The following is a 20883-nucleotide window of genomic DNA, read 5'->3' as shown; positions in this document are numbered from 1 at the left end:
GCTAGCACTGGGAATCTGACTAATGTTGGGATTTTGTCGCCAGCATTCTGAGCACCGAAATTTAATGTAGATTAAAGTTGAATCTATATCCCCTTAGAACATAGGTTTTATTTGTCACTGCTTTTTATCTCGAATACATAAACTTCATACACAAACCTGCTCTGGCAGCATGCTGCTTTTAGTACTATAGTTTTAAACTTCCACTGCAGGACTTACCCCTGAGGGGATGTAGTTATTACGGCCGTCTGTCACAATTCCGATGCCGGAATGCTGGCTAGGGATTTATGATAGGCGTTAAGATACCAACGCCTGTCATAATCTCGACGCCGCAATGCAGAACGACGCGGGCCCGAATGAGGTAAGTACGAGGGGAGGGTTAGGTTTTGGGCACCCCAGGGGAACTTGGGGTTAGGCATCCCCCGAAGAGGGTTATGCTAGGGGAAGGGGGGGGTAGGGTTAGACACCATTAGGGGGCATTAGGGTTAGGCACCCCAAGGGAGGGTTAGGTTTAGGGTGCGGGGAGGGGGGTTAGGTTTAGGCACCCCTAAAGGAGGGTTAGGGTGGAGGGGAGGGTTAGCCGTGCTTACCTCCGCTGTCGAGATTTCCTCACTTCAGCCAGCTGCTCTCAGGATTTATACAGCCACCTCCAAAACAATCCCATTACCCCCTGAGTGGCAATAGATACCCATAGGTGGAGGTAGACATGTCCCTTAGCTGGAGCTGGTCACGCCCCTGTCACGATCCAGTGCAAGAATTCCTCTGTGGAGGATGGTGAGCCAAGGGGTTCGGGTGACTAGGGGAGTGACTAGACTAGGTCTCCCAGTTGCGGCCAAACCCAGGTTTGGCTAGACCTGCCCAGAGGCGCGGAGTCTAACTCACTTGGTGGTTTTCTCCAGTGACCCCTCCAATTGGGATTTGGTTTTCAGCTGCACCAAGTGAGCAGGTCGCGGCCCTCTGGACAGGTACCTGGGAATGGTAGAAGACCGGAAACTATAATGAATGCAATAGCACTGGAGGTGAATGGAATGAATGAACTCTGGAAATGGAAAGGAATGCTATAACACAGGCATGGACTGGAAACAGTTAAGTATGCAGAAAAACACAGACATATACTGGAGATTGCACAGACAAGAGCAGAGTGGACTCAGGGAATATATGGGAATGCTGGAAATGATTGGAGCTGATTACCAGAGACAAGACACTGAGCAAAGAACACAGACATATACTGGAGATTGCACAGACAAGAGCAGAGTGGACTCAGGGAATATATGGGAATGCTGGAAATGATTGGCAGAGACAAGACACTGAGCAAAGAACACAGACATATACTGGGGTACTATAAATGTAGGTGCTGGCTGCACAGACAAGACGCAAAGAGAAGTCAGGCATACACTAGGAGAGTGCTAAATGCAAGTGCAGATTTGCACTGACAAGACACAGGGCAGATTGACACAGACATGTGCTGGGAGGTCCAGCTGTGAGCTAATTAATACCAGCAGGTAATCTGACACCTCAGTGACACAAGGAAGCTGCAATACTAGCAGCACATATATACAAAGACACACAGACATAGAAAACAAAACAGTCTGGATACTGGGAGAGAACTACTCTCAGACTATGAATAGCTTGGAAGCTAATATTGGAAACTGGAGAACTGTGAACAGGCTGAAGTAACTCTCTGAAAGATTAGCACAGAGCAACGCTGGTATCACTGGAACAGAGAAGAAGTTGAACAGCAACTTCCTGGAGTTCTGGAGGCGGATTTATACCCAGGGGTAGCAGATGCTGACTGAAATCATGCTACCATAGGTTAGGAGTACTGTCACATGAGAGGAACTGTCATGGCGGCGCCCATGATGGGAACTCTGATCCCCTGCACACACAGCCGACCATGGAAGCTCGCAAAAAGCACCTAAGGCAGAATACTCAGCCCCACATCCGTCACTGCACCAGACGTCTGACCGCAAGGAAGTCAGGGGAAGCCAGCAAGGAGGTGAGAGAGGCCGATCCTAGGCTGAACCCTGACAGCCCCCTTGATGTATATGTATGTGGCTAGGTTGAGGATTTTGGGGGGAACAGGGCCGGTAGAATAAAGTTTTGCCTAGGGCACCTAGAAACCTTGCACCAACCCTGACTGTACGGGAGCTGCAACAGTGACCTGGCCGAGACTCCCAGCAGAAGCAGGTAAGTAACCACTACCCCAAGTGCTGTCTACCCTTACCCCCACCCTACCCTCAGTACTGCCCCAACAGCTATCCTGACCACCTCCCTACCCCCGGTACTGCCCCCAGTATTGCCTGCCCATAAACCCCTCCTTGCCCCCCCAGTACTGCCATAGCTACTATCTAACCTAACCTAATGTTTGTATATAAGCTGATGACATCCATCGTCACCAGTAAACAATAGTGACCTGCATTAATTTGTTCAAGAAGTCTGTTGTATCGCGAATGTAATATGGTGTTTTACATACTACTGGTTGCAAATAGAAATCTATATATTGGGATAAATGCTGGGTCAAAATACACCACTTTTTTGTTATAAAATAAGCCCTAATATAACAGATCAGATTTTATGTTTTCCGATATTAGCGTGAGTACTTCTACTACTTCAACAAGTTGGCTGAAATCAACTAATGGAGCCTTTAAAGGTACCGGGTGTACAAATTGCCAGTATATGAAGACGGGTCCGATGTTTAGGCATCCTACGAAAGGAACTGTATTACATTTACATCATAGGGTGAACTGTGAAACTAAGTTTATAGTTTATATTATTTTGTGTCCTTGCAACAAAGTTTATGTTGGCAAGACTATCAGAATGATAAAAGAGAGAATATCCATGCACAGATCATCCATTAAAAAAGCGAGTGTGAAACTTGAATCCATTACGCCGCCAGTGGCTAACCATTTTGTCACAAGTGGCCATATGATTAAAGATTTTGTCTTTATGCCAATAGAGCATGTGCCACCATTAAGGAGGGGAGGAGACAGACATAAACTTCTATTGCAGAAAGAGTGCAAATGGATTAATCTTCTTGGTACCATGAGTCCTCATGGCCTGAATGAGGAATTTTCTTTTTCACCTTTTTTGGATTAATAATAGAGCTGTTCTATCCTACAAATTAGCATGCAATTATTACTTCTGTGTTGGACAAAGACATAATTTATCATGATTGAGTTTTGTTTTTGTGTCTAAGTGATCAGTATTTCTGGGGGGTTTCTAAATCTATCATTCTATAGTCTATCACTTTCTGGGGGGATTCTAAATCTATCTATCTATAGTGTCTTACTTTCTGGGGGGTTTCTATATCTATCTATCTATCTATCTATCTATCTATCTATCTATCTATATATCTATCTATCTATGTAGCTATATATCTACTGTATCTATCAACAGTGTCTCACTCTCTGGGGTGTTGCTACATCTATCTAACTATCTACAGTGCTTCATTATCTGGGTTTTTTCTACATCTATCGATGTCTATCTATCTACAGTCTTATCACTTTCTGGGGGTTTCTACATCTATCTATTCATCTACAGTGTTTCACTTTCTGGGGGGTTTCTACTATCTACAGTGTCTCATTCTCTCTCTTGGGGTTTCTACATCTATCTATCTGTCTATCTATCTATCGATATATCTATTTACATTGTCTCATTCTTTGGGGGTTCTACATCTATCTATCTATCTATCTACAGTGTCTAACTTTCTGAGGGGATTATACATCTATCTATCTGTCTATCTACAGTGTCTGATTCTCTGGGAGGTTTCTACATCTTTCTATCTATTTTCACTGTTTAATTTTCTGGGGGTTCTACATCTATCTATCTACAGTGTCTAACTTTCTGGGGGGTTTCTACATCTACCTATCTACTGTATCTATCTACAGTGTTGAACTCTCTGGGGGTGTTTCTACATCTATCTATCTACAGTGTTTCACTCTCTGGGGGGTTTCTACATCTATCTATCTACAGTGTCGCCCTCTGTGGGGAGTTTCTACATTTATCTATCCATCTACAGTGTCTCACTCTCTGGGGGATTTATCTATCTATCTACAGTGTCTCACTCTCTGGTGGGTTCTACATCTCTAAATCTATCTATCTATCATCTATCTATTTACCTACAGTGTCTCACTCTCTGGGGGGTTCTACATCTCTATATCTATATATCTTTCTATCATCTATATATCTACAGTGGCTCACTCTCTGGGGGCTTTCTACATCTAATTATCTATCTAGTTTTTCATTTTCTGGGATTTCTACATCTATCTTTCTACAATATCTCACTATCTGGAGGGTTTCTACATCTATCTATCTATCTATCTATCTATCTATCTGTCTATTTGTCTATCTGCCATGTCTCACTCACTGAGGGTTTTATACATCTATCTATATATCTTCAAATATTTCCAAGCTTAGACCCTTTCTCACTCAGGATGCCACTAAAACCCTCATACACTCATTGGTCATCTCCAGATTGGACTACTGTAACCTCCTCCTGTCTGGCCTCCCCAACTCCCTTCTCTCCCCTCTCCAGTCAGTTCTCAATGCTGCTGTTTGGCTCATCTTCCTCTCCAAATGCTCTGCACCTGCCTCCCCACTCCTAAAAGCTCTCCACTGGCTCCCCTTCCCTTTCAGAACCCAATTCACTTACAAAGCCCTCACCCATTCCTCTTCCATTTACATGTCGGACCTCATCTCTCTTCACTCTACTGTCCACCCTCTTCATTCAACAAATGCATGCCGCCTCTCATGCCATTACTTTCTCCCACTCCCGCCTCCAAGACTTTGCCCACGCTGCTCCCCACCTTTTGGAGATCTCTCCCTCTTCCCATCAGACTCTCTACAATCCTTCAAAGGGGCTCTCAAGACCCACTACTTCATCAGAGCCTTCCAGCTCTCATCTTAACTTGCTGCTACATATTCCTTCCTCCCTGCCTACCCCATTTGTGTCATACCTGTTTGTCTGCCCCTCCCCTTTAGAATGTAAGCTCTTACGAGCAGAGCCCTCTACCCTATTGTGCTTCTCCTTACTCTACTTTCATCTAATTCTTACTCCCCACTAGGGCACCTAACACTTGATTACTTTGCTTTGTTGCTTATCTGGGTGTTATGGTCACTAATGTAGCAATGTATATTATTCATCTTCCTTCTCCTGTATTGTTTAGTACTGTAAGGCACTGGTCAACCTATTTGTTTATTGACTTTGTAAGGCGCTGTGGAACACTTGTGGCACCATATAAATAAATGATAATAATAATAAATAATAATAATAATACAATGCCTCACTCTCTGCGGTGTTCTACAGCTATGTATCTATCTACAGTGTCTCACTCTATGGGGAGTTTCTTCATCTATACATATACATTCTCTCACTCTCTGGAGGGGTTCTACATCTATATATCTATCTACAGTGTCTCACTCTATGGGGAGTTTCTTCATCTATACATATACATTCTCTCACTCTCTGGGGGGGTTCTACATCTATATATCTATCTACAGTGTCTCACTCTATGGGGAGTTTCTTCATCGATACATATACATTCTCAACACTCTGTGGGGGGTTTCTGCATCTCCGCCATGTGGGTCTCAAGGTCCTTGCAAGGGCAGCAAGGTTCTTTGGACCTTATAAAATGTTGCCCTATTGTTGCTGGTTGCAAAGGGGCCCCCATAACAGTTCAAGCTTTAAGGTCCCCCCCAAAAAAATGTAGATCTGCCACTGGACATCTGAGGTATGATAACATCTAGAATCTGCTTGATGGCATGGTGACAAGAACAACCATGAGTAACACAGATAGACCAACATGCAAAAGTTGTATAATGGGTAAGAATACTGTAAGGATGTACTTCACTATCCATGTATGGTCCTGTAAAGTAGTAGAGTATTTGTAGACAATGGACCTAATGAAGAATGTACAGCTCCAATGTTTATGGGTTTGCTCCTGTGCAGGACCCATTCTGCACATGTGCAAAATGGGATTTGTGATATTGCGCACAGACCCCCCAAGCAACAGTGTGATTGACATACTGTGGCGTTTGTGGGGGAGTGTGGGGACGTGCCTGGTCCCCATTCCCGGAAATGGGGGCATGTAAACCCTGTGTTCAGGAAGGGACAAGGCCAGGGTCTGTGTCGGCAGATTCCTGGCCTTTTACTTCACCAGTACCCAGTCAGGCTTTGGTTCCTGCAGCCTGACCAATGGAGCAAGATGGTTGTGGTGCTGATCCCAGTCTGCGACATTGGTCGCAGTGCTGGTATCGCAAATGCAACAAGGAGGTATTTGATACCTTCCTCTGCATTTGCATCTGAGGTGTAGGGACTTGCACAGCCGCTTATGTGTGGCTCTGCAAATCCATCCATATCTGAATCAGGCTCCTTATAGCCACGAAAGTCAGGACAACCACAGTTCATCTAAGAATAAAAGGTGAGACCAAAGGAGGCAGCCAGATTGGCACAGCAGTGTCATGGCAGCAGCATACAGATGTGTCCAAATACACCTAGTCTCTTTGCGCATTAAACAGCCCTTCTAGTCGCACCATGCTATAGAATGAAGTAAAGGATTGATGTATGTGGACACAGCTGTATGTGAGCCAATTCACGGCATGTTGGTGTGATTGCCTCATCATGGCCCCACTATATAGTGCTGAGATCACAGGCATTGTTAAGCAGGGGGTGGGGCGTGAATCGTGTCACTACCTCCTAGACCAGCCACTTTTTCTCAGTAAGTGAGCAGCTGCCGTGGGGCAAAGAGGGGGTTATGGGCATATAGTTCCTGGACCCAGGAGACTTGCTCACTCTTTCAGGCAGCCTAGAGCTTCACACTTTTTAGGGAGCCTCCTGGTTGTTCCAGGAGAGTAGGCAAGTATGGCTGACATTGATTTGATCTGTCACTGCTTGCTTATTGCTTCGACATACAGTATATATGATTTTGTGTGTGTGTGTATGTTAGCATTTTTTCCTTTTTTTGTACAAAAGCTGAGATTTGTTTGAGCATTTTTAGATAGATTTTATATGTTTTATTGATGTCTTTGAGCCAATATGTATATTGCTAAACAATTTTTTTTAAAAGTTGGATATATATACCTGTGGGAACTAGGGGCATGATTCAGATTTGGGAATATAGAGTAAGATATAGCAAGTAACTGGGCATCTTGGTAAAACCATGTTGCACTGCAGGTGGGGTAGATGTAAAATGTTATAGAGAATTAGATTTGGGAGGGGTGTGTACAAACTGAAATCTAAATTGTAGCATAAAAATAAAGCTGTCCAGCATTTGTGGACTACATAGAAAAGCAGCCAGTATTGCAACATGGTTTGTCCAGATACAGAGTTACTTGCTTTATCTAATACCCCTTTTACACCAAAATCCCGGGTCTGACCCGGGATTTGGAACACGTTTCCAACGCGGATCAGACCCGGGAAAGACCCCCTTTTACACTGCGGCACCACAGCCAGGTTAGCCATGACCCAGCTCTCCGGTGCAGGTGAGCAGTGCTTCTTACCCTCCCTCCCCCTCCGCGACCCCCTTACCTTACTCCGAAGTGGACCGGAGGCACGTAGGGAGGGTGGGGTGCTCCTCTCCTTTCTGTTCGGCCTGGCAGTGGACGCTTGGAGATGTCCTCTCCGAGCGCCACTGAAGCTGGCCACTCGGGCGGCATGTGGTGTGACCCGGATCACACCGTTTACACTGCAGGGTGACACGGGAATGACCCGTGCTCAACCCTGCAATCCATCTGGGTCAGATCCCCGGGTCACTGGACCCGAGTTGATCCATTTACACCGACGAAAATCCTGGGTTGATGATGTTCGTTCACGTGCATCAACCCGGGATTTTTAAATCTGTTTAAAAGGGGTATCAAATCAGGCCCTTTGTGCATATACTGCTGATGCAGAACTGTACACATCTTGAGATGTGTACTTCTTAACATAAAGGTTGAAATATGCTGTCTGCATTTTCTTTTAGTTTAATTTTTATTATTATTACCAGTTATTTATATAGCGTACACATATTTCACAGTGCTTTATAGAGAATAATTGACCATTCACATAAGTCCCTCCCCGAACGGAGCTTACAATCTATATATTCCCTACCACATGCTCACACACATATACACTAGGGTTAATTTTTGTTAGGAGCTAATTAACCTACCAGTATATTTTTGGAGTGTGGGAGGAAACCCACACAATCACAGGGAGAATATACAAATTCCACACAGTTAGGGCCGAAGTGGGAATCGAACCTATGACCTCAGTGCTGTGAGGCAGTAATGCTAACCACTACACCGTCTGTGCTGCCTACAGCAACTAATTCTGCATCACTTCACAATGCCAACTATTGGGGAAAGCAACACAGAGCAACCTTACATGTGTATGTTAAAATGCCTCTGTATACATGAATTGTGCTATCTTGAAATATGTTTCTCTTGTTTTACAATAGTTTGTTACTTCTTATGTTTGCCTATTACTTAGCTTAGGATTCTCTAAAATAGTCATCAGTTTATTGTACTTTGGAAATTGAAGTTAATGTAATTAATATTATTAAAACACATTTTCATAAAGAGATAACTAATGTGATATTTGGTTTTGCAGGTGGAATGGAGAAAATTAGAACTCATACCCATGCTCTGGCCAGTTATGTATACTCTGTTATGTCTGCTCTGTGCTATGCTAATGGAAAGCCTGTAATACGGATCTACACTGACACAGAGGTTAGAACTGTCGATGTGCAAGGTCCAGTTATTAATTTTAATGTGCTGGATGAAAATGGAAGCATAATCGGTTACACTCAGGTACAGATTTACTCATTACCTGTGGAATTCTTCATGTCTTATTAATTTCAGTATATTAATTATTTATTGTCATTTTTTTCTTGTCAAGCTGTAGTCTGTTTATTTATTAACAGTTATTTATGTAGTGCACACATATTCCACATAGCTTTACATAGAATATTTGGACACTCACATCAGTTCCTGCTCCAGTGGGCTTACAATCTATGTTCCCTACTATACAATACTAGATAGTGGCCATCTCAAGTATTAAAGGCCTTTTCCCACTCATAACCAGTGAACTCTATGGCTCCCTTTGTCCAATAGAGCATTTCAGATATTAGAGGAAGTGGATACGTTTTTATTAGTAATATTATTGAGATGCCTGTATCATACTTACCTACTCTCTCGGAAGTTGCTGGAGATGCCATGATGGGGCCATGGCCTAATGACATAGGAACCCAGCCCTGCCCCCCAAAATGGGCTGGTGTTTCTGCTCTCTGGACATCAGTGGCAGTGGTGAAGAAAGCCATCTTTCTTTTCAAGAAAGTAAAAACAACCCTAGTAGGGAAATATGAGGATCTGATGATCTCCCTTCCTAGGTTGTCCCAGATATAATCAGACAGAGATTTTTATATAGATTTAAATTGAATGAAATCAACTTAAAATTGACTTACTATTACACTGCCAAAACCTCTCATTTACTAACATTCGATTTTGCAATTGATTTCAAAATCAAATGCGATGTGAGTCGATTTTGGCAGGTGTAAATGCATTTGGTTCTGAACTTTCTATACAAAAACGAATGCAAATAGAACCTAAAAAGCGTCTAAATAAGAAGCATGCACAGATCACTATGATCTGTGCATGCTTTTAGGGTTTAAATGAGGCTAAAAAGTGAAAAAAATGTAGTGGGGTCCTCCCCTAAACCCATAACTAACCCTGGGACCTTTTAGCCTGCTCTGGGAAAAATTAAGGAAAAAACTGTGGGATCCCCCCTATTTTCCATTAACCAGGCTGAACCAGCAGGGGAGGTTATACCACAGCAGAAGGACACACAGCGTGAGGTCCTCCTGCCAAAGCACTAAACCAGATCCATACTAGTCAGCCCAGGACTGGCAATCCTATGAAAAAAAAAATGTGATCTTTCCTCCCAAGCATAAATGAAAGCCCAGGGCTCTTCCATGCTTCCCTGGCGGAGGTAGATGCAGGTGTAAAGTTTTAAATGAAGAAGTAATATTGTGTTTCACAGTGGAAATGCAGGTACCAGAAAGCCTACCCTTTGGCACTTGTAGAACTACAAGTGCCAACATGTCGACGGCACCTGTATTCCCACTGTGAATTTTTTTTCAACAAACCACAGTACACACACACACACCGAATATTGTAAATTTTTATTAAACATTAATTCACTCACTCACCCACCCACATTCACACTACTCCCTGAAGGAGGTCGGTCCTCTTCTCTGAGTGGATATCTTGCGTCTTGGTAAAATACATTTTCCATGACAGCTGCTGCTCTCAGCCAATCAGCGTCCGGTTTCCATGACTGATGGCAGCAACCGCTGATTGATAGAGAGCAGCTGTTGCCATTGTCTATTCGCCGTGGCATTACCACTCAGCCTGGTACTGATTAATGGAAATGGGGCAGGGCTGCCATCAGGATTTGTGGGGCCCGGGACTAACAAAAATAGCCAGAGGCCCCCCCAGCCCCCACTCAAGCCCCTCTTCCCCTGCTCCCCCCTTAACCCACTGGCTGGGAGAAAGTAACAAAGCAGCCCCCTAGCCAGTCCCACTCACCGCATCTGAAATGCTGCAATAATGAAGATATAATAAAGAAGAATCAGGTGTAATATAAATATATTTAAATATATACCAAGTCATCTCTACCATAAAAAGAATATATAGTTGCTGCTACCAAAATTAATTGCTCTGAAAGTGATAACACTGTACAACAAATTAATACTTTAAATTTGTTTCCTTTCTAAAAATAGTCATACATTACTAATTTGAGGTCAAGAAAAACTAAAATGATTTCAGAATGTTTTTACTAGCTCTATTTTTTGAGCTACACTACTTGCACTATACTGTATGTACATTAGTAATATAGTCATAGTGAAAAGCTATTTTAAAATAATCTGATATTTTCTTGATAGAAAATAAATAACAGTTGTTTTAATTCAGTCACAAATAAGAACACAAAACGAAACAAACATACAGCATACGAAACAAACATAAAGCATATGAAAGTACTATCTAATATAGTGGCCTATTCATGGAGGTGCTTTCTCTTTGCTTGTCGCTTGTACTCCTCTTCTGGGGCATCTCTTGTCACTGTCCAACAGTAGTGATTCACCTACTCTGATAGCTTTGTTCCATTGCTGAAATGTCTTTGTGGAATCGATCACTATGCTTGTCACTCAGTTACCACAGTTCTCTTGTGTGGGTAATCCCGTGAATCGCATATATTTGAATAGGGGAGGGGACAAATAACTGATTCATTTAATTGGGTCATTAGGACCCGCCCCCTCTGCGCGGAACGCAGATTGCTGGTAAGATTCTCTCCATTCTGCCCACTTCACTAGGAATACCCCTACATCGTCATAAATGGGCTATATCTCGGAACTCAGAGCTAACTGAGAGTTTTAAATGTCATATTCATTCTTTGCATGCTGAAATCAATTAGAAGTAACTATTTTCACTTCAGAAACATTTTCATTGTTGTGCAGTGTAATTAACAATTTATAACAAATATGGTGAAAAAAAAAGAAATATGGTTAATTAATTATTGTTCACCTTAGGGTGTGCTTATTAAGACCTCAGACCACGTATTATAATAGTAAAAATATTTATTATAAAAGTATATAAAAAACACTGATAAAATTATGCATAGCAATTCAATTTATACACCTATAATTTATAATATATACAACTTTGTTTTTGTGTTGTTATCTGTGGATATACACTAGTCCTCTGTCACTGAAGATTTTAACCAGGCAAAAATAATTAACCTCTGTGCACTATTAGAATGAAGAGTCAACTCCAGCAGATGTACGTAACCACATTAATTAACCTCCATGCAGTGTTCGGAGAATCGTGAATGTCATTTCCAGCATAGAATAGTACTGTAAGTGCAGTCTCCAGCACAATAGTTGTTGCCTTGTATGTTAAAGGCGATGGTATAAGCACACAGTCCTGGTATAGTTACCCAGCTCTCCTCGCCTGATTGCTCCTGGGGAGTAATGCTGGTCTGGTAGCAGTACTCCACACTGCAGTATTAAGGCTTGTGGTGACTCCTTACACCAAACATAGTTCAAAAAGATATCCCAAAAGGTGCAGTTTCACAGCCGCTGGTATGGTTCTGCAGCATGATATTACTTAATCGGAGGATGAAGGGAGCTGGTATATAAAAACAAAATAACGGGTATAGTAGTAGTCACTGATGTGTTTCTCCGTCATATTGTGGTTTCCTCAGAGGGATTTTTAGTCGGTTTCCAAGCCGACTGTTAGTAAATCCTGTAGTCTTCTATGGGAAAGTATCAATGTTTGGTTGATGGTCGATTTTGGTAGAGATTCAGTTTTATAGGTGATTTTATAGTCAATTTTTGCCTTTAGTAAATCCCTGATTTGCAAAATTTACTTAAAATCACCTATAAATACACTGAAAAGCCAAAATCAACCTGAATCGACCTTTAGTAAATATACCCTATAGCCTGAGTTCCTGGCAGAGAGGGTAAATTTAGCTGCATGGTGGAATTTTACCTGGCACAGAACTATTTTCTATGTGGAGTAGTTTTTCAGCCTGAACTTGGCTAAAGACACCCAAGACATAATAGGTTCAGAGACACAGATCAACAGGGATTTCAGCATAAGAACCTTTTTTAAACAACCACTCTGATAATCAGTTCTCAAAGCTTATCATAACACTAATTCAGGCTAGATGCAAGCTTCTGGAAAAAAGTCAAACCTAAGATTAGAGCACGAATGGTCTTGGGGACAACATCAAAGAAATGGTAATCCGAATGCAGAAGTCCATTCTGAATATACATATGACTGGTTTTCTTTAAAATTGTTCTATTGAATATTCACTTACAGTGTACCATTGATCCCAATGAGAGAACTAGCAACTGATAGCAAGAGAGTCATTAGGAATGAAATATTAATTGATCAAAGAGGTACATTAGAATTTTATTTTCCAACCGATTCAGGATCAAATAATGCTTCAGTATTCAGTATTCATAATCCCTCAGAACACTGAGGTACAGATGTGGGGTAGCAAAGAGAACATAGTCTGCCTTACAGGTTCTGAAGTGTCCCAGCTTGTTAGGATAGGATGCCACTGCATGGTTTTGGGGACCCACAATACAAACATAGATGGTTTTATTACTGGTCATCCACTTCCTCTAGAGTCAACTTGGAGCACCACAAATGAATGGGCTCCCCAGGAGATGATGTAGGAGCCATGAAGTGATCTTTTGATTGTTTGAGTTCTGAGTCCATGCATGGAAGTGAATGTATATCTTAATGGAGAGTGCCATTAGATCATTCAGCATAGCAGAAATATCTCTTGAGGCGAGCTCATGTATAATTATATTGGCAAGACCGTGCAAAAAGGTGGCCTCTAAAGCTTTTTAGTCCAGGGTAAGGAATTGGACTTCATATTCATCCACAAATTGAATATCCCAGCAAAACTATAACATGATTTAGGAATCCCCAATAGGGTGTTGAATCTCCATCGTACTTCAAGGTATTTGGGATCAACAACTGAGAAGTGAATGGTGTGACTGGAGTTTTGACACATGCTACAGGCTGAAGTGTGTCTAGATGAATCATCAAAGTCTGAAGGCACTGAATTAGTTTCCACTCATTCTTCTCTTGTGTTTATACTTGGGATTTTATCTGCTGAGTCATTGTTGAGGGGATCACATCAGAATCCATGTTTTAATTGCCAGATTATACTGTTCTAGTTCAGGCTGGATTATTTTAGTTAGTTAGGGATAGGTGTGGCTCCGTCAAGGCACTTTGTATAATGTGAATAGCTGAGATATGTACAGTACATGTAATAAGTATGGAACAAGTTATAAGTGTGGAACAAAAACTTGATTCAGAAAAGTAGTCATAATTTAGTCAAAGGTCAGGAGTACATGCATTAGTTCTGGAAAAATAGACAGACACAAGGTAAAGGCACAGGCAAGGATTTATAAACGATATTCAAGTAGGAGTCAGGGGCACAAACACAGGTGCAGATTCTTGTAACATGCATGGTTTGTTACACAGTAATAGAAATAAAATAACAGAAATATGCAGGACCTAGTATATTACAACCAAATACTCTGGTACTTATCAGTGGTCAAAGTGAATTTAAATAGGTGGTGAAGTCACCTACCGGCACCTGTCTGTTCAAATCTAAAGCAGTGCCATGCACCCATGCCTAGTTGCGTCGGAGGGGTGGGGGGTGGATCGAGTATGAATTACCTGGGCCTGGGCTTGTTGGAGGGGCCTAGCAGGGGTCCGGGTCCAACACCGCCTTCCCCCCTTTTACATGACAGCAGCCCAGCACACGCTGCTATGTACTGAGCTGTAGTGGGAGACTGCTTACTGCCACTGATCATGCCCACTCCCAACCTGGATTTGTTCTAGGCTGGGCTCACAACACCCCACCTCCCCAGCTTGCAGTGCCACATTGCGGTGCTGCATGGTCACACCTTCTGTGATTAGGCCACACCCTCTTCCTCTGGGCCCAGGCCGGCTTTCTACGGCCCTGCCTATGCCTTTAGAGTGACACTGTCAAATATGACCCACTATGACCAGTAATGTGGTACAAGCATCTGCTTCATGACATAGTAACAGAAACATATGAGTACTGTTCAAATGCACGATGCAAATACATTGTTTTACTCCAAAGGATAAATATTTATTAATGCTGAATATCTAATTATTCTTTAAACTGCATATCTGAGATAGTACATTGTTTTTTTAAGAGCATAAACAAAAATGAAACAAATTTTATTAAAGTAAAATTAAATCCCCAATATTATTATATAATCTGTCTAATTTGCCTCAAGTTTTAAATGTTTCTTTGTAATACTAGAATTCATTGACCTATTAAATTCAAGTGGCTTTCTTTTAAGTGCTTTAGACACATAATGAAAAAAGCCTGATATAAATTTAAAGGAAATGAAAATAAAATAGCGCATTAGCAGTGTAACTGTCATAAGGCATTAGGATTAATAAAATATAAAAAGCTAACAGTTAGTCTAAAGAATTTGCATAATTTACATGGCAGTGAAACTATAAATGTAAGCTCTTGATTATTCAGCTCTTCTATTCCAAGTAATTGAGCTATGTGCAGTTTCTTATGCTTATGCATAATCTTTAATCATTATTAAAAATAGGTCATGTTTGTCTTTACTTCCTGTCCCAGATATTAATTCTATTGATATCTAGATGCATTTCATCATGGTATATATAAAACAAAGTTTTATTACACTCAGACTGTGGCTGAGAAATAGGTACAGTACCCATTCCAGATGTTTATCCATTGAAAACTTATGTTTTGCTTCCAAGGCCATATCATTTCTGAATTCAAGCTGAAATAATAAACAAATAAATATATATATATATATATATATATATATATAATAAACAGGTTGAGTCTCCCATATCCAAATATTCCGAAATATGGAATATTCCGAAATACAGAATATTTTTAGCATGACTGAGAAAGTGAAACCTTTGCTTTCTGATAGTCCAATGTACACAAACTTTGTTTAAAGCACAAATTATTAAAAATATAATATAAACTAACCTTCAGGCTGTGTGTATAAGGTGTATATGAAACATAAATGCATTTCAAGTATGTACACAAACTTTTTTTGATGCACAAAATTATTAAAACCATAGTATAAAATGACCCGCCGGCTGTGTATAAGGTGTATATAACACATAAATGTGTTCTGTGTTTAGATCTGGGTCCCATTCCCAAGATATTTCATTATGTTATGCAAATATTCCAAAATATGGAATATTCCGATATCCAAAATACCCCTGGTCCCAAACATTTTGGATATGAGAGACTCAACCTGTGTGTATATATATTTTATATATATATATATATATATATATATATATATATATATATACACAGTATATGTATTCCATAGACAAAAAATCCTTACGGTATTACATGTCCCATTAAGGCTGCTTAGACATAATCTGAAAATTCACAAGACCTATTGATTTTCTGCCACTCAAACTCCACAAAGCAATGAAATTACAATCATTAAGGCTGATGCCTTACTTGACGTGTTCCTTGCGCAATACAGATATGGTACTTGCATCACACCCTGTGGTTAACGGCAGATTCAGAACTCTCACAGAATGAGATTGCTGTCACTCACAAAATGGTGGAGCTGCTAATTCACAGAATTGTGTGCTCATTGGAATACACACATGCAGTCTATGCAACTGAGGTTAAAGCAGAGAATAGAGCTGTGGAGATGGGATAAAAGTGGATGGGGAGGAGACTCAGCAGCATGGATAGGTGAGACACAAAGGCGTGTAGAGGAGGGAAGGTTAAGCAGTACAGAGGGGGGGGTTGCCAAAGTAATGCAGATGGGTGGAAAACAGTGGTGCAGATGGGGGGAAACAGAGTGGCATGGTTTGGGGGGACAGCGACGTGGATGGGGGAAGAGAGTGGCATGGACATGGGAAGACAGAGCAGTGCAGATGGGTAAAGACAGATTGGTGCGGATAAGGGAATACAGACTAGCACAAATAGGATAACACACATCAGTAGGGATTGGGGAAGACAGATTAGTGTTAATGGGTAGGAAGACAGAGTAGTGCCGGTGGGGGGATGAGACAGAGTTGCACAGTTGGACAGAGGACAGAGTGGTGCAGATGGAGTAAGAAAGAGTGCCACAGAGGAAAGAAAGACAGTGGTGTGCCTAAGGGGAAGGCAGTGGTGCAGAAGGAAACAGAGTGGCTCGGATACAGGGCCGTGCAGATGGAGAAAGACAGATTGGTGCGGATGAGAGAACACAGACTACCATAGTTCGGAGACCACACAGCAGTAGGGATTGGGGAATAGAGATTGGTGTGGATGGGGAGGAAGACAGAGTGGTGCGGGGTGCTGGAGGGAGACAGAGTTGCACGGTTGGGGGACCAGAGTAGTGCAGATGGAGGAAGAAAGAGTGCCAGAGATGAGAGAGAGACAGCAACGTGGCTGTGGAGAAGGCACGGATGCAGGGAGGTGCGGCTGTGGAAAAACATTGGTGTAGATGAGGGAACACAGATTATCACAGTTGGGAGACCACACAGCAGTAGGGATTGGGGAATATATAGCAGCATGGAGGCATATAGGGGAAGAAAGTGTACCTGCATAGACAGAGTATGATATTTTTAAAAATAAGGGAGCTGAAGGTGTATTCTAAATGAGATAAATGTATGCAGTGAGAAGGATGTTGGAAGCCAGTGAGATTGTTTTGGTGATCAAATGGGAGGATTGTGGGCACTGAGTGGGATGTGGGAGCCACATAACTGCTCAAACCTCAGTTGCATAGACTGCATGTGTGTATTCCAATGAGCACACAATTCTGTGAATTAGCAGCTCCACCATTTTGTGAGTGACAGCAATCTCATTCTGTGAGAGTGCTGAATCTGCCGTTAACCACAGGGTGTGATGGCATACCATATCTGTATTGCGCAAGGAACACGTCCATTAAGGCGTCAGCCTTAATGATCATAATTTCATTGCTTTGTGGAGTTTGAGTGTCAGAATGTGTATTGGCGTGCGATCGCTTTGTGTATGTAGATGCCCACCAGCCTTTCATTCTAATGATGCCTACTTGTGCACATCATCTCCTGGAAGTGCTTGTAACCACTGGTACATTGAGCACCATCGGGTGGGATCGCAGCGCTTAAGGTTGCCTTTACCCTGCCGCAAGCACAGCGATCACTTCAGAGTGAAAACCCACCAAGTGATGTACTATGATGCTGCTTTTTAATTATGTAAGTCTCTGAAACTGCGTTGAGGCACTCGGGCATGCCTATGTTCGCACCTCCACTTCCCGGTTTCCAATGGTCAGCCCCTGTCACCACCCACAAATGGCCTCTCCTGTCAATCACTCTACTGGACAGTATATACGCAGCAAACGAACGCATCTCAATTTCTCACATTGTACCTTGACAAAGGTCCAAACAGGACCGAAACATCAGATTTTTTACTATGATGGAGTAAAGTTATCAATTTAATGAATTGGCTGAAGTCTGGTGAGTGCACCCCCATACTATATATATATATACATCTTGTAAAGCCTGGCACTCTGGATAAATATAGCAGCGTTCTGGGTGCCTTCCTAAATAATCATGCAGAAAATCCAAAGTCCTACAAAGGAACAGGCGGCACTCCAAATCCAGATATAAGCAAAATGTATTCAAAACATTAAGGTGAGAAAAACATCATCCATCGACGTTTCAAAGTCCGCAGACTTTTTCTTCAGGATGTATCACTAAGACATCAGCAACAAACAAATGTTATAGTAAAGTGTCCTACCTTATATGCGCCCATATCGCGCCATATCCACACTCCCAGCTGCGCTGTCTCCGGACGAGGGGGCGGGACCTCCGCAATCCCGGAACCGGAAGTGATGCGGGCGATGACAATACTGGTTGCCAAGCAACCTCTGTAGCCACAACTCACCACGCAGGCAGCGCAGCACTGGAGGGATACAACATGTAAACTTTAAAACAGTGCATAAGACCATGTGTCACAGTCACATGGAAAGTGATGTTACAAAAGTGACTAGGTGTATACTCATAAAACAAAAAAAGGAAGAAAAGAGAAAGAAAAATCCTGATGTAGACATTAATAATAATATCAAATATATAATCTCAAAACTCATAATTAAATAACTACTTGTGTTTAATAATTAAAAATTACTGCATCTATACCATTTATGGCTATAAGCTTTCTAACATAAAATTACAACCGACAGAGCTCATTATTAATTCTAACTTCAAAAAAATTAGACTAGCCTTAACTAACCTGACGGTTTCATGCTATCACAATATATATATTGTATAACTGATCTCAGCATCTCATAAATGTAACATGCTAAACCTATTTGCTTAAAGAAATACATTAAACGATAACATCTCATTAAGCCCCCTGGGCGCCATCGTATCTAATTGATGGATCCAGCGGGCTTCAGCCTGGCTCAATTTTTTGCCTCGGTCACCACCTCTGATGTCTTTAGGAATATGGTCTATTATTTTATATTTGAGGGACGCCAAAGAATGTTGCGCATTCTTACAATGTCGTGCAGGTTGGTCATTAACTCGTCCCTCAAGAGCTGCCCGAATGGCAGAGCGGTGAAGTGCCATCCTCTCCCTAAATGTGCGGATTGTTTGGCCCACGTTGTAGAGCCCACAAATTATGCCCTGTTACAAACGTGGACGCAACCTCAGGGATATCTTAGTTAAATCTAGGATTAGTACACCCCCTATAATGCACACGGAATCATTTCTCACTCAAATTAAAAAACCTGGGTGTTATAAATGTGCTTCTTGCATTACGTGCAGATACCTAGAACCAGGTAGTTATTTCAAGCATCCGCATACGGGTCGCAAGTTTGACATCAGATATAATTTAACGTGTCAAACACAATACGTGATATACATTATAATGTGCCCTTGTGGGCTCTACTACGTGGGCCAAACAATCCGCACATTTAGGGAGAGGATGGCACTTCACCGCTCTGCCATTCGGGCAGCTCTTGAGGGACGAGTTAATGACCAACCTGTTGCACGACATTTTAAGAATGCGCAACATTCTTTGGCGTCCCTCAAATATAAAATAATAGACCATATTCCTAAAGACATCAGAGGTGGTGACCGAGGCAAAAAATTGAGCCAGGCTGAAGCCCGCTGGATCCATCAATTAGATACGATGGCACCCAGGGGGCTTAATGAGATGTTATCATTTAATGTATTTCTTTAAGCAAATAGGTTTAGCATGTTACATTTATGAGATGCTGAGATCAGTTATACAATATATATATTGTGATAGCATGAAACCGTCAGGTTAGTTAAGGCTAGTCTAATTTTTTTGAAGTTAGAATTAATAATGAGCTCTGTCGGTTGTAATTTTATGTTAGAAAGCTTATAGCCATAAATGGTATAGATGCAGTAATTTTTAATTATTAAACACAAGTAGTTATTTAATTATGAGTTTTGAGATTATATATTTGATATTATTATTAATGTCTACATCAGGATTTTTCTTTCTCTTTTCTTCCTTTTTTTGTTTTATGAGTATACACCTAGTCACTTTTGTAACATCACTTTCCATGTGACTGTGACACATGGTCTTATGCACTGTTTTAATGTTTACATGTTGTATCCCTCCAGTGCTGCGCTGCCTGCGTGGTGAGTTGTGGCTACAGAGGTTGCTTGGCAACCAGTATTGTCATCGCCCGCATCACTTCCGGTTCCGGGATTGCGGAGGTCCCGCCCCCTCGTCCGGAGACAGCGCAGCTGGGAGTGTGGATATGGCGCGATATGGGCGCATATAAGGTAGGACACCTGCACTATAACATTTGTTTGTTGCTGATGTCTTAGTGATACATCCTGAAGAAAAAGTCTGCAGACTTTGAAACGTCGATGGATGATGTTTTTCTCAGCTTAATGTTTTGAATACATTTTGCTTATATTTGGATTTGGAGTGCCGCCTGTTCCTTTCTAGGACTTTGGATTTTCTTTATATATATATATATATATATATATATATATAATATGTGTGTTACAGCACACTTCTATACATGAGATGGCTTCCTGACACTACAGTAGCTATCCCCTACCAGCTCTAGCTGATAGCATCCTGTTGCTAATCCGCATTGGAAGCTCTGCCCACTGGGTCCCACAATCCTTTTATGCATCACACAACCCAAGGCCATCACACTCATGTTGTGCAGCTGTGTGTGAAAACCTTTCCTGTAGAAGACAGCAGGATCCTTAACCCTGTCTGCCTCTTATCCAAGGAAGCGAGTCCTGTTTTGGACATCAGAAAGTGGCAAAGTACCCTCTTTGCCACATACCCTTCCCCTTAGTTTTGCCATATTTGGC

General features: G+C 41.7%; 1 protein-coding gene across 2 annotated transcripts in view; it reads left to right on the top strand.

Moving 5' to 3' along the window:
* The window catches only part of MOCOS (molybdenum cofactor sulfurase), an 805385-nt gene that overhangs the window by 340228 nt on the left and 444274 nt on the right, over positions 1-20883 (top strand). For both annotated transcript variants that reach the window (XM_088473622.1, XM_088473620.1), the window contains exon 6: positions 8582-8781. In XM_088473622.1, coding sequence (XP_088329748.1) covers positions 8582-8781 — 200 coding nt within the window. The remainder of the gene's footprint in view (positions 1-8581; positions 8782-20883) is intronic.

Source organism: Taudactylus pleione, unplaced genomic scaffold (genome assembly GCF_031769625.1).
Source record: "Taudactylus pleione unplaced genomic scaffold, aTauple2 ptg000137l, whole genome shotgun sequence".
Classification (NCBI taxonomy): Eukaryota; Metazoa; Chordata; class Amphibia; order Anura; family Myobatrachidae; genus Taudactylus; species Taudactylus pleione.
This window is presented reverse-complemented; position numbering and strand designations above follow the sequence as displayed.